Raw genomic sequence first — 15,777 nt, 5'->3', positions numbered from 1 at the left:
GACTTGAGTAGAATGCTACTCAGTGAAAGCACTGTGGGTCACATTCAGGAAGTATTCACTTAATTTCCAATAAATTTGTCACAGAGGAGGTGCTTAAAATCCATGCAGTTTTTCCATGACAGGTACTAAGTATTTGCAATGCTTGACCTTAGTCTGAGCATTAGATATGGCACAGAAAGAAAGAGATGACATAGGGAAGAAGGGAAGAAAGACACAAGCACACTGTACCTTTTAGGACAACTGGTCATTAGGCTGTCAGCATGGTAATCATGGTTAAGCAACAGAACAATGTGCAGCAACTTCCCATTTACGTTTTCAATTTTTTACGGAAAAATCATGACACACTCTGTCACAACAAAGTCACTTACTTAAAGAACACAATAAGCAATATCCTACAGCCCGACACTTTATTCAGAGAGAAAAAATTCATTGAAAACAGAAACTCACAGAATATTCTTGTGAGTAGGGAAATGCCTCTCCTCCGTTATCTCCAGAACCTTCCCTCCCTGAGCCTCCTTTCTTCTGCAGCAGTCTTGAAATAGGTTGTTTCTCACAGTGCAGAGAAAGTGCTTTGCATTCGCCTTTGCTGACATCTGTTGGAACAAGGGATAACAGAGAAGGGAGTGAGTTTTTCAAACAGGTGCTACCCAAAAGAAGGCACTGCCCAAGGCAAAGGCAAGACGTGCAAAGTTCCAGCTGTCCAACACTTGAAGAGGTTCATGGCTGTTGTCTGAGAGCTGAAGCAGATGATGATGCAGGACCGCAGGTAAGATCTGCTACAGTGCTTTTATGTAAGCAAAATACCCTGTCTGGGCCAAACTGAAGCAGCCTGGATATGTTTATTACAGTGTTTTTGCAAATGCACAACAAGTATTCTGTCCAACTAGTTCGTAAGTTTTCTTTGGAACAATAGAAAAAAAGCAATTTTTAAATTGATATGAAATGTTAATGTATACAGCCTTCAGTGTTTATATCCTCGTCTTGTACAGTACAATGAAAACCATACTTCCAGTTGTCACAGCAGCATCAGGTAAAAACAACTATGCTCCACAACTATACTATGGCAGGACATGAACCAACTCTTTCCCAGAAAATGACTGGTGCAGAACACTGGGAAAGGATTAACAGATTGAACAGGAAAACAGAAGAAAACATACAACATGCATCCCAGTCATTTCTCAGTGGTAATATTACCACAAGGTGTCAGCACAGTAAGGAAAAACGGTGCTGACACTTCAAATCCATCTCAGCATCCCACACCCTGGTAAAGATGAAGTGAAAATTTAATTGACCAAGGACCGTTAAGAGCAGAATGTATGGGAAAAAGGGCTCACTAGCAATTCTTCTACATTTCACAAAAACAAAAGAAAGAAAAACTGGAAGGGGGTTGATTTAGATGAGATATTAAGAAGAAATTCTTTACTGTGAGGGGTGGTGAGACACTGGAACGGGCTGCCCAGAGAGGTGTGAATGCCCCCTCCCTGGAAGTATTCAAGGCCAGGCTGGATGGGGCTTTGAGCAACGTGGTCTAGAGGGAGGTGTCCCTGCCTATAGCAGGGGGGTTGGAACCAGATGATCTTAAAGGTCCATTCCAACCCAAACCATTCTACAAAACTTGAGTACAGCTATTCAGTTGCAATACTGCAGCAACAACACAGGAAAACTTAATGTCATACAGTATAAGAGAGAAAGAGGACTTGATTTTAAACCAAAATTGATTTCACTCACTCACACTTACTCACTCAAAAGTACTACTGTACATGTGTTCAGGTGGTCTCTCCAGCATTCACATACCAAGGTGTATGTATCCACATGGTATGACTACAGTGACTTATTGACATGGAGGAAAAGAGATACCAGTTCTCCTTCAGACTCCTGGGTTACTTGCACTGTGCTGGTTTTTGGATGCACCTTTAATTCCTTTAGGAACTCACAGTCGTGATCTTTCATCTCTCTACCTTTTCTCAGTTCTGTGGGTCGTGAGGATTTATTTGCTGCCTTCTGTCTCCTTGGACGTTTTATAGCCACAAGTCTTGTCCTTTATCTTCACATTATTATCTTAAAATGGCTTTGTCCTTTGTTTCAGGTTGTTCTTTATTTTCCTAATCTGAGTGTCCTGAAAAGCTGTGTGTATGGAAGGGCTATGAGCTTGCTGATCAACTAATCTAGGTTGCATCATTTCCTGACTTTGACACACTCCTGCTCTTCCTTCTTGTGCTTTGACATTCACACGTTCCCATGCATTCCCCATTCATATTCAATTTAATGTCCCTAATAGAAACCTCTGCATGAGGGCATAAGTTGTCATTTGATTGTTCTGTTTCCTCATGGAGCATAAGGAAGGATATCTGGAGGAACTAACATCTCTACATTATTTTTAAGGAAGATATTAACCAAACATCTCCCTGGGAAGAGGACTTGCAGTCTGACATTTCATGGCTCTATTCAGTTATTTCAGAACAGAATATTTCTTAAGTTAGAAGTCTTTTTTTCTTTTCCCTGACTCACTGTTCTCAGATAAATAAATCCTAATGCCTCATGGATACCATGGCTGATATATACGTAATTTTCTAATCAGTTAAGCTCGAAGTCTATTGTCAAATTGTCCATATAAAGAACCAGAACAGGGGAGGACTCTACCTGCACACAGTGTTCCACAACAGGATGTGAACTCTTATGTGGCTTGCTGTGACGGCCGGTGAAAAAGCAGACCTGGCAAAGGTCAAAATTGAGGCACTTCAGACAGCGATACCTGTGAAAGTAAACAAAAGGATTAAGTTACTTCCTTGCAACTGAGAACTTGGTGTAAGTGAGCCTGACTACTAGAAATTCATATCCCTGCATTCTGAAATGCAGGGAAGCACCTAAGTTACAATAAAGACTTTCACCAGCATCTTGTGAATAGCAGGCATTACTTTGTCTACATGACAGTGGAGTAATCTCCAGAACCCAGTCATGATTTCTGGTATTATTAATTTGCTGCAATGAAATTCAGTCAAAAAAATAAAAATAAAAAAAAATTCTAGTACCATTTTTGAAAATGCGGTGACATCTTCACATGTTTCTTATAGCTTACCTCTATCTGCTGCTCTCATTGAACTGTAATGTTACTACATTATTGATGTAGAATTTGTAACTTAAGAAAAATTAAAAAAAATAAACACAAACCCTCTAAACTTAGTGAGAAGACAGTAACAGCAAAATGTTGTTCTGTGCATTCTGGTCCATAGGTAATGTCTGTTTTCTAATCAGGAGGCATTTTTACTTAGAGGGACCAGGTCGTAAGATGGCTAACTTAACTAGCCAGTTAATATGCCCAACTGATTATGGGAAAAAGAAGTACAAAATGAGATATCTAAGTTCAATTCTTGGGTTTACCACTGATCTGCAAGTTTACTTTCTGTAAGTGTCCATAATAATGCCTGTGCCAGTGAAATAAAGTGAAACAGGATGGAAGCCTGAGCCACACTGGAGCCTGGGGTAGTCCTCTCTTTCCCACATCTGATTTGTTATGTCCCATGTCTACTGTTTAATATAGTAGTTAAAGCCTGCAGAGTATGCAACCAATAGTAAGAACTTTCTACGTGGATACTGTAGACTGTAGTAGTTACTGACATACCTGAGGCCTGTTATGGGGAAAGTTTTGCAGACTCTACATCTAACACGGTGAGAAACCATTTCCGTGGCTGATAATCTGTAACATGTAGGGAGCCATTGCAGAAGAGTAGGTCCTGATCTCAGCCAAGACAGGAATTTTTCTTCAACAATTCCTGACTTCAGAACCTGGAAAAAATACACATCTCAAGTTCAGCCATTTACTTGAAAAGAACTAGTGTCTCATCTACAGTTCTTAATAAAAGTTCCCATACTGGACTCTGCTAGCAGAGATTTTTTTCATTCATATAAAATGCTACTGGGTTTAAAAGGTTTAGAATAAATGCAAGTCTTCAGTAGTATCTTACTGAGCATCTTTTCTACAGATATCGCTTCCTCTATATTGTGAGAATGACAAACAGCCCTGTTTCTTAAAAGTATATACTGGTATTTGTCACATGGTGATACACTTCCAATCTTAATCTATCATCAACATTCAAAGTAATTTCCCAGGACATCTGAAATTCACTCACCCCATGGAAACAGCTGTGAGTAGCAATTTCCACACAAGACGAAGTGCAGCCTTCTCCTACAGCGGCTGGGATCTGCATTGAGAAGAAGGCTTAGAAGTGTCTCAATAAAAAACAGATCTTCCCATCATGCTCAGTTGAGATGGTGACAGCACACTGGTGGCAAAGCGCCTATAGAAATGCCATTTGACATACTCTTCTCAAGAAAAGCTATTCAGATTCCTACCATCAGTGCGCAATTTTGGAGTTCAACATGTGTCAGAATGATTTGCTTCCAGCTCACTTATTCTAATGGATCAATATACTACGTTGCCACAATAGAATACTGATGGACAGTAGGTTTGAACCTCAGGAGTCATTTTAAGACCCTATTTTTAGCACCAGTTCAGGTGGAAATACTCGCATGCTAAGGTATTATTCTGCAACTGCAAGCTATTCTTATATATAGATATGCAAACATCTGAAGTTTGAAACTGCTTTAGCAACAGCTGCATGCAGCTGTTCCCAGGATCTTTAAGCTTGGGCAAAATGAATACACATAGATACCAATGTCAGACATTATTCAGACTAAGGATAGCTAGAGAATTTGATTATTTTGCCTACTTTGCATGGTAGATCCCTAAGTCCACACAGTACCCTGCTGACATCAATCCCATAATATAATCAAACATAAAAAGTATCAACAATATATGTTCTTCTTTTGGATTAGAATTCCTCCTTTGAGACTTGTTACCTAAGGGCACTGCAGAGGCATTACCTGATTCAAGTCTGTTAGCAGGCCTCTCAGAGCACTGCGGGTAATCAAGGCCTTCTTCCCATCAGGAACAGCATAAAACTCAAAAAAAGCTGAAAACAACCAGAGAAAGGAAACTAGAATCCTAGTAGAGCTGGAAACCAGCTACTTATTCTCAAAATATCTGTATGATTATTACAAAAGATCAAGTAAACCTCTCAAAACAACTCTCCTTTAATAGTCAAATCTAGCAGGCACTCAGTGACTGCTGACTATGCTTTCCCCAGCAGGGAAAGGAAAAAGAGGAGGAAAGCAAATTAAGAATGAAATTATAGCAATCTCTTATCCTTAACAGCTAAGACTGGAAGGATGGAGGAAATACAAAGCTCGTTTTCATGGCTGTAAGAAACATAGTTAAAAATGCCCTGTTTAAATTGTGAATTGTCAATTCCAAGTAATTTGAGAGAAAATACATAATAAGCAATGGGAGAATATGAAGCCAATATGCCTCTTGCAGTTCATTTATTCTCCATTTTGAGCATTTAATTCAGGTGGAAGCCTTTGTGCTGCTCTATGCACAGGGCTATCTTTATCTTTTATAATTCTTTAAGCAATTTTTTTTCCTAATATTTAAAAGATTCCTAATGACTTCCTGGATCAAGTATATACATTTGTTTTGTGCTCTAGTGAAATTTAAAACAAGGGGTTTCTGTTCCTTTCTGCTAGGCAAACAGAACTTGGTCTTCGTTACTGAGCTTTGACCATTAATGCAGAGATGAATATGAACACTGATGAAAAAGTACTTTTCTGCATTAGCCTTTTCCTACAACATAATTTACTGTCTGCATCAGATTTATACTCTTCTAAAGTATAAAATAACAAAAAAAAATCAGCATTTTCTCAACATTCAGTATTTTACACAGTATATAAAACTGTACATTTCCCACCTCTGTATTTAGCAAGTAGAGTGTCTCTTGAAAGGGCAATTAGGGCAGCTGCAGCAGATCTAGTTTTGATATGACCTGTTCCAGATCTAGAAAAATAAAATCAATTATATTACATACACCAAGAACACAAAACCTGGAACCTCTAAAGAAAAAGAAATAGTTACGCTGTAAGATAACGTCGACATTCATATTCTTTTGTATGTACACAGCACATGTAGCATTGTAGTGATATTTTATATCTGGGACTGTTTGTGACTGAACATGACTACAACGTTCAAGATACCATGCAATCTTAAAACAAATATACAATATCTCCTTAAAAGACCTCACATTCCAATTAAAACATAATTTTATTCCTATAATACCCATCCTATAAGTAATTAATTAATTAATCATCCTCTTTTCTTGTGGAAGGCCTTCCCAAATATGGATGAGAAATCAGGACTACAATCTGCTTTTTCTAGTATATCATCAGGTAACCTCACTGCAGCCCCAGACCTACCCCTGCACCTACCTCTTGGATTAACTTCCTTTAATTTCACTGCAATTCAAATAGAACATGCATAGGATATTCACCAGACACTGCTGTTTAATGAAACTTACAAGAACATTTTTGTGACAGTTATTTTCAAATCTCATGAAGTATACAACCAAAAAACCCTTATAAAAGTTTATGTAAGCATGCAATTAAGCAATCACACAGACATGGCAGAGCACTTATATGTTCTTGCCATGAAATACTTTCAGTTGGTAATGGAGAGTGGAGAATAGCATAGAGAAAACATGTTTTGAAGAAAATTACAAAATGCTTTTTCTATCCTATCTATGCAGCTTGTGAAAACAAAAGAAACTTGTGAAAACAGATTTATAGAAAGATATTACAGCATAAAGAAAGCAATACACTGTCCTTGCAAAACAGGAAAAAAAGACAAAGATAGTCCTGTTAAGGAGATTCTTCTAAATGGTTTTCCTGAAGTGGTACTTAAAGGAAGAAAATTACAAAATACTTTGGATGTTTTCAGCTTTGCTTTGAAATACATCTATTTATTCTTAGACTTCATTGACTTTGTAAGTACAAAAAATTAGCAACACGGGATCTTAAATAGTAGTGATTGTATGATTAACAGTAATTTAACACAGAATCCTGTAGAACATCTGTATCTTACTCACATATTCAGTCAAAAGCTTTGCTCTGATGAAAAAGGGAATTAATTTCATTTGTGGTGAGTAAACTCAACAATGAACTAAACCTTTTCTTTTAAATCTGATATAGTAATGAACCAATCCTGCGATTAACAATCCATATTGTTTGTGAATAAGCTGGAGAAAAATGAATAATGGGAAGTGACTGGTAAAGTCTTGACCTGTGCATATACAAAGGTGAATATGGATTTTTATTCAGAAGTGTATCAAAAAACCCTGGCTGTCAAGTGAAGAGTCTCTCTTTGTACAGTGATGTTCACCAAAGAAGCTAGAATAGGCAGGCAGATATCTGGACTTTTTGGAATTATCTTACCGCAGTTTCTCTGCTAATGCTTTGTGCCCCACCTTCCTGTATCTGAAATACGTTGTGCGTAACTTAAAGAAAATACCGTCATCATGGGACAGTTTAATACAAAAGTGACATAAGAATGGTAGAAATAGATTTCATCTAGCAGTACTTCGTGATAAGTTGATATTTGTGCTCTCTCTCACCTGTCATACATGGCTTCTAGCAGGCTCAGTGTGAATTCGGCAGCTCTTGGATCTACCTGGCCTGGTTTTTCTAACCTTGCTCTTTCAAACAGCTCCTTCAGCATTCCAGAGAGCTGCTGCACTTTCAGAGAAATCTGCTTTTCCCTCTGTTTCTGTTCACTTGATAAGACATGCTGAATCAGAGAAACATCAATCAAATCCACTGTGGGAAAACAAAGGAAGAAACAAATGAGGATTCCTGCCTTCTCTTGAGTGGAAGCTGGACTTCTCTTTTTTAATCAAAAGCACCTACTTCTGGTAAGTCTAGACAACTAAGTCTAACACAGTGTGCGACACAAAAAAGAAACAAACTGGGAAAAGTCTTGCTGGATTTAGGGATACAGCACAACTTGTGAGGCTGTAAGGATAGAATTGCACAACTAAAATTCTCTGGAGATTATTTTGAAATAGTTAGGAGAGGAAGGAAAATAACATAATTAACTGCATGCAAATTACAAATGAAAACAGCACAGTAACTGCAAACTAAATTGTAGTCCTACATTTCATTGTATGTATAGTGAGAGATACTACAGATTTATGCACCATTTTGTACTTCAAAATAAAGTTCCGCTAGGTCTGTGGAATGAATGCGTACTTTGGAGTAGGATTTCTTCTCATTCCAGATACAAAGAGAAATAAGATACTTTGGCCAAGAAAGTTGCTAATATGTTATACTATAAAATGTGTCATAACTAATACCCAGTGGGAAGAATGAGCTGTGACTGCTTGAAGGTCACATTCAGTACAACAGAGGCATGATTAATTAGGATCAATAATGAAAGACTAGAGTATATGTATGTATGCATCTCTCTCTCATCACCCTCAATCCAATAAGGCTCCTGAAGAAAGAGAGAAGACCCTAGAATATGTCACCAATAGTCTTTTCAGTGAAGACTGAAAGTATTGGTGCAAGACACTGGTGAAGCTCCATCTGTGTGCAATTCTGATCACCAGTGTAAAAGGAAGAGGGTAACTGGAGTAGTTGCTATGAATGCTGAGGCAACATGGAGGTCTATGCAAAAGAGCTAATGAAAACCAGTGCCTCTGTGAGTTAGCACTTCCATGCTGTGACACAGCACCAGGTAGATTTAGCATGTCAGGGCTGAAATCCAGCTAAATATGTTCACAGAAGAGCATAGTCAAACTAGTACACATGGCCACAACCAACAAACTGAACGTCTTTTGACGCTCCCCTAAACATCTCACTTGTAACATACCTACATTTTCAGCAACAGACTGTTAACAGTAGAAAATTCAAGATTTCCATGCATTCTATCTCAATATGGAATTTAGATCCATTTATTTCAAAGCAAGCTAGGTACCCCTGGCTTTGTTCCATTTCCTTGCACAGAATTCTTACTTCAAAGCCAGGGAGAATGAGTGCTAGGCTGGGGTTTTCTGCCTGTCATATTTTGGTTTGTACTCATTAACACTTATAATATTTCTCATTAATACTTGTAGCATTATAATCTATGCACGTAATATTTATAATGTTGTAGTACAGTAATTCTCATTAATACCTCTAGTGCCTGTAAACACATTTTTGATCATCTATGGTTACTTCCAATAACTCAACTCCTACAGATAATATACAGATAAAGACTCATTAATTGCCCATGTTGTCTATATAACAATGTAGATAGAAATAACACCTCAGTTCTCTCATGCATTTAGAATTTTCCTAATATATTCCAGTGCATATTCAAACAGGGAGAAAACTGATTTGTATACAAAGAACTATCTAGCTCTTAAGAGTTTATAATGCACTCTGAATTTTTCAGGTGGAAAATGAGAGAGGAAAGTCGTGTAATAACTCATGGTGACAGCAACACGGAATTTTTACAGATTCCTCTCCCTGTCAAAGCACATAATTTTCTTCATCTACTAACATTGGCACAGACTTTGTAGTGAGCGTAGTTTTAAGGCTGTTCTGTAGACGGAGCTCTGAATGTCATTGAAAGCCTCTGTGAAAAAAAAACAAACAACACAATAGAGTAGTTAATTTAAAAAAAAGAAAAAAGAAAGAAAAAGCGAAACTGAAATAACCAAATTTTGACTTGGTCAAAACCCACAACACTTTTCTTCAAGGAAAATTCTGACAAATTTTGATAAATGTGAAAACACTCTTTCCCACAGCTTTGAGAGGAAAATGGTCTTATTACCAGTGGCAAGATGAGTCAGAAAAATAGTATAAGTAGACAAAGCACATATCCTTCTTCAGGAATTAAGTCTCTGCAAAATGAACATGCAGTATGTGTACTTTTAGCTAAGATCAATATTTCTAGGCAAAACACATTCTTGATCAGAGTAGAGATGCTTTTCTACATGGAACAGTTCGTCAGTCTGTACAGCAGGGTTATTGTTTTGGATGTCTTTTGTTCCAAGCATTAAACAAATTTTCTGCCAAGATCAACATCTGGAATTGTCTCATAAGATAAGCTGCTTCCCAGAGCAACTAGCTTATGACATCTCTACTTAGTAATTTCACTCAAGTTGCTCAACTAAATCCTGTGCCCTTACATTATTTCAGCTCATCCATTTCACATCACTAAAGCATGATTTTCTGAGTGGAAAGTAAGGGTTTCAGAACTTGACTTAGGCCTGCTACTTTACACACATATCTTGAGCTGCACAACAACAACAACAAAAAAGGCCTGATCACAATAGCATAAGCAACAAATAAGATGCATAACGGAGCAGAAATAATTTATGTAACTCTCTACCTGTTTAGTATGGAAATGGGCCAATCTGTGTGCAGTGGTTCCATACAAATGTTCCAGACTAATGTTAGTAGTCAGCAAATTATGGGCTCTGCTGGTTCCCAGATGCAGCAGATAGAAATAAGCCCTATCTGCCATACCATCTGTTTACTCCTGCTCTTGTCACATAATGTTTCACGGTACTATTTCAAGATCTAGAGTAGCATGTCATACAATGTGAAAAATGAGTTTTTACTCCCATGCAGTATCAGTTCTCTTTCTTCAGTAACATGATCCAAAGCTTTTTTGAAAGAAATACTGATTCCTGCAGTTTTCAGTGGACTATGGATTAAGTCCCAAATGTTTATTTTCTTTCTCTAAGAAAGAATATAAAACATTAGAAACATACACATAATCCATCTTGAATACTTTCCACATGCAAGATGCTTTCCAAATAGGAAGAATCTGTTCTAATAGCCATTTGCTATAAACTTGTTTGCACTACAGCTGTTGTTCAAGTTCATCCTTATAGGCAATATCTAGTATCATAGTAGGGCATTTTGTGCCAGTCAAGCAATAGTTCAGAATTAACTTGCAAGAGCATAAAAGTCAACAGCAAATAAATAAATAAATAAATAAATAAAATATAAAATGCATCATGCTTATTTATGAGAGACTACTTGGCAGGACAGAACAATTAAACACATTTTTAATAGGGGTGGAATTGTCCCCTTGGACAGAAAACCAGCATGCATCATTCTGCAGAGTAAAATTTTTCCTCAAGACCCATAAATGCCTTTCATTGAGATGCTGACAAAATAATTCCTACATGTATAAGAAAAGTTTCTTGACATCTCCAGCTGGTTACCTTTAGTTTTGTATTGTGCACTACTTGCTGTGTAGCAGATGACATATCACCTACAATTTTATACTTAAAACGGGAGGGTATAGTCATCCTTCATGCCTATTCTAGAACATGTGAAAAAAATTAATATTATAAATTCGGCAACACAACCCTTGCATGCTTGATTATTCCATGAATCAAGGTGGTAATGGCAGGGAAGGTACCATCATAGATCTAAAAAAAGGCATGGCAACACAGCTATGTAATTTGTCAATTAAGTTTTATAGCACAGAGATTCTGAGAATTGTATGACTTCATTACAGTTCAGCAGTTTCCATGCAAACAGATACAGAAATATCTCCTGAGAAAAGTTGATGAGAAATGAGAAAAATCCTTACCCTGCAAGTCTGGATTCATTTTAAGTGAGCAGATGGTATTAGACATTCTATAATGAAAAAAATCAAAGTGCAAAATCACATTATTGAGGCATATTGAACCATTCCAACCAAACCTTACAAACTGAAAAATGTACTGAATGCATTTCATAGATGAAATTAAACAGAATTATATAAACTAACATAGTAAATTTGGTGTCGGGTATGGAGAAACACCACAAATTTGCAGAATCTCTGCTCAGGATAAAGTAGCGGCAACTGTACTAACTGCAAAATTGCATGAAGGAGAAAACTGTTCCCAGAGCAGTTGAAGAACAGGAATGAGATCTTTGACCATTCAGGAGTCCAGTGTTTACAAGTAGGATTACCACATAGTCCACATGGTATAATTTCAAGATAGCTAAAGTATACCCTTACACCAGGCTGCTCTCAAGATTCAGTGATTGCAATTGCTTGCAAGTCTATATTCTAGAATTTTCAAACCAAAGTGGTCAGGTAAGCTGACAGTATTCCTTTTTTGATCTCAGAAGGAAGTGAAGAAGGAAGCTTCCTAGCACATCCCTGAATGCAAAAGTAGTTGTGTCACTGATAATAACAGAAACAAATTTTCCTGTCAGAACTTATGTCTTTTACGCTTTAAACTACATTATATTTTTAAACATAAAAATATAAATCTGAATTTAGTATAGAAACTGTCAGCTAGTATTACAGTTGAAAAACACTAGGTGTAACAGGCCTAAGTTACTGAAGATACTAAAGGCTATACATATATATTTATTTATATAGATCACAGTAGAAAAGAAATGGAAACTCAGTAGAAATAAAAATTAAAGAATTGAAAACTATCTCAAGTCTAAACAATAAATTCACTATTAAAACAAAATTTACCCAAGCTTTCACTGCTTGACATTTCTTGACATTTTTGCAGTGAGTCACTGATCATTTGCCAGAAACATGATAGAATATTGGCCAATTATGAAGCATAAAGATCTATAATCGTTAAATCTATAATAAATTTATTGTTCATCATCATATTTGGTGAAAGTTGCAACTCTGTGTTTCAGTCTCTAAATAACCTATAAATATTTAAAATGATGGGATTCAGACTTGCTTTTATTACTTCCTCATTATAGAGTATAATGCCACCATTTCTATTAAGTTCCTGTTTGAAAGAAACACCTCTGTTCCTTTTCCAGCATCCCTCTGTTTTCTTCCTTTAGCAGGGTTTGCAGCTTGGATTCAACCTTGAGTTCTGCAAGATTGCAGTTCTGCTCAACATTTATGTAGGCATACAACTTTGCTTATGCAATTACTCCTAAAATGGGTGCAGCATTATATGTCTCCACATACTTTGACAGAAAAATCAACGTAGGGAAATCACTGAAATCAGGGAATCCTAAGCAATGAATTAAACATAAGCCACATATAGCAACCTCAACTCTACATGTATGATAAATGGCAGATGTATAAAAACATAACTTGCCTCTTTTTTCCTCCTTTTGTCTCTCTGCCAAAGGTAAGTAAAATAAAACAAGAAGATAAATATAAAAATGCACAGGCTTAATTCACCTATATTAGAATTCAGTTTACTCACCCTAATAAGAACAGCTCCATTGACTTCACTGAGTTTAACAGTGTGCATAATATATTAGCACTTGATACTTACGTAGGATAATGAGCTCTCCATCCAGTACAGTGAAATGCTTACCCTATAAATTACTCATACAGATAAATACATCATACATTTGTACTATAGTGCTCAAGGAAGGTATCAAAGTTAAGTACATGCTTAAGTGTTTTACTCAACTAGTGGTCATGATACACCATCATAATGTCAGATGTGCTATACCCATTTATGGAAGACATTATTAACATATATAGTCTTTATTTTAGTGTACAAAACTCTACAGATAGTCCAGCTCTTGACTGCAGTAGGACTGTTCGGCTGAAATGAGAGGGATCTACTCCACTGTTAGCATATCTACCTCATAATGAATACAATATGAAGGAAAAAGATCATCCATCTACTAAAACGTCACATCTGAATTAATAATGATCACTGATAACTATTTCAGTCAGTGTTTTTGGATGTATGTGCCCTTTACTAATAGCTAAGAACAATTCCATAAAACAAAAAAGAATTATAAAATTGGTTACAAATGTACGGGAAAGAAATTGTATAATTATAAATTCTAATCCCATTAACTCAACTATTGTTAAGTGCAGAATGAGAGTCGCCTTATTCTGGCACCCTACTGTAAAGTGCAAGAAAAGCAACATGCTTTAACTACCTATGAGTATTTTGTATGTCTATACAGGTTCTCAGAATATTTTCTGTAGCAAATAAAATGCATTTTTAAGCATACTGCACAATTAAGTTAAAATACAGAGAAAGACAAATCTGATCAAGTAAGGCAGAAATCTCTCAACAGATCAATTGACTTGACCACAGAAGCCTTCCTTCTTTAGAAATGAGTCAGACAATGTATGAGCAATATTTTAAATATGCATAAAATAAACTACAATTACTTCTGTTTCCTTAAAAAGGTGAAAACGTTCCATGTTGTATTCAAAGGCTGAAACTACCATCTCCTCGTAAATAGAGTAACAGCGCTTACCTTTATCTCAGCTAGCTGCTAAAAGCCCATAGGTCAGAAAACACCTTCAGAGAAGTCCAGTAGTTTTGTAGCACTTAAAAGTTGACTTCAAGACATAGTTCTAAAGGTTTTGCTTTTAAATGAATGCTCTTCTTAACAAATGCCTAGCAACAGCCCAGATCAAAGCATCAGGTAATTGTCTAAGCAGTCAAAACAGAAAACACTAATTAATTAGTAATAAATATCTTTAATAATTCAAGATAAAACTTCTTTGATCTTTGTTTCAAAGCCAATTCTTCTTATCATTGGAGTGCAATATTTTTCAACTGAGGGGCCTTTGCAAAGCATCTCCCAGTTGCTGAGAAACAGTGTTGCTATAGAGAGGAAAAAAAAGGTGAAAGCTGGAACACTAAGGCAGAAAGAGGGCTGTAACAGTTGGTGCAACAACAAAAAGAGAAAAAATAGTAAGCCCTAGTGTTAATGTTCTAGAATAAGGAATGTTCCAACTACACAGAAAGCTTACACACTCTTCAGCAGATTATATATCTAATATGGAGAATATATATAACATTTTTTAGATATTTCCATTTATCTGAAGGGCCATTTTCATCTATTTCTCAATGCAGAACACATTTCTCAATATAGAATTCATCAAAGCTATGAATAACCTGCACACATCCCCAGCAGTAACTTCTGAGAAAGCGTGCACAAGAAATTACTTATTACTTATAGAAAACCCACATTTGTCAATATATGACTATTTCTAACATGATACAATCAACTTTGAATATATTATCATATTTTACCTTTCCAAATATTGTTATTCTTTCATACAGCCCTAAGAAAAAGCCAAGAAACTTCAGTTTCCGTTCTGTTTCCCTAAGTAAAGATCTGAATTTCTTTGCAGGCCACTAGTTAATTACTACAAATTAGTTCATAACAACTAGTTAGAGTAATTTAGGATGTGAGACATCCAAGACATTTGTTTTCTCATTCTCTTGTAAAACACTCAGGTGAAATTCTTTGTGGTTCACTGGCAGTAACTCAGAAGCCCAGTAAGTCTGTTTAGAAACAAAATGTTTCTGCAATATATTTCTCATTAACAGCTGTGCATTGTTTGTGCTTGAAATGTGTAGTTTGAACTATTATCTCCACAGGAAGAAAAAAAGAATTCAAACATTAAAAAGACTATGAGATTCCATATAGAAATATTCCATATACAATTCCATATAGAAAAACATAAATTTAAATACATTTTACAGAAGTTCCTGTCTTAGAATAAGAAACAAATCAAGCGTAGTTTGTAAAAACTACTGATAGCATCCTTCTCTCCTATAGTCTCCCAAGACACCCGCCTCCAGATTCTGCTAGAGACTCAACAAATTTTCTATGCATACAGTTCTAGAAACTAATTTTCTGGAGACCATTTCCACATGAAATTAATGATTCCTAGCCCCTTACTTCAAGACTTCTTACAACTCCTGCCTCTACAGCTTCCATGTGAACTTCTCCATGAAGATACTTGTACCAACGAAACCTTGCTTCTTCCATATATATTCAGTGTAAGAAACTACACTCTCACTTTCATCTCCCCTGTGAAATCCAGGTTTCCTAAACTCTTTTTTCTATGAACTCCTCATTCACCAGCTGGCAAAGAACACATAAACCCCTCTTGATTTCCTCAAGTAAGATGAAGGCTATCCC

At 36.4% G+C, this 15,777-nt stretch overlaps 1 protein-coding gene across 1 annotated transcript in view; it reads right to left on the bottom strand.

The window, feature by feature from the left end:
• DYTN (dystrotelin) overlaps window positions 1–15,689 on the bottom strand; it is a 50,709-nt gene extending 35,020 nt beyond the window's left edge. The window contains exons 1-9 of the mRNA XM_040703916.2: window positions 11,480–15,689; window positions 9,428–9,502; window positions 7,500–7,701; window positions 5,805–5,890; window positions 4,882–4,970; window positions 4,128–4,199; window positions 3,620–3,783; window positions 2,641–2,752; window positions 448–593 (exon numbers count right to left, since the gene is read on the bottom strand). Coding sequence (XP_040559850.1) covers window positions 448–593; window positions 2,641–2,752; window positions 3,620–3,783; window positions 4,128–4,199; window positions 4,882–4,970; window positions 5,805–5,890; window positions 7,500–7,701; window positions 9,428–9,502; window positions 11,480–11,627 — 1,094 coding nt within the window. The 5' untranslated portion in view covers window positions 11,628–15,689. The remainder of the gene's footprint in view (window positions 1–447; window positions 594–2,640; window positions 2,753–3,619; window positions 3,784–4,127; window positions 4,200–4,881; window positions 4,971–5,804; window positions 5,891–7,499; window positions 7,702–9,427; window positions 9,503–11,479) is intronic.
• Between the last annotated feature and the right edge of the window lie 88 nt (window positions 15,690–15,777).

This window comes from Gallus gallus, chromosome 7 (genome assembly GCF_016699485.2).
Source record: "Gallus gallus isolate bGalGal1 chromosome 7, bGalGal1.mat.broiler.GRCg7b, whole genome shotgun sequence".
Lineage (NCBI taxonomy): Eukaryota > Metazoa > Chordata > Aves > Galliformes > Phasianidae > Gallus > Gallus gallus.
This window is presented reverse-complemented; position numbering and strand designations above follow the sequence as displayed.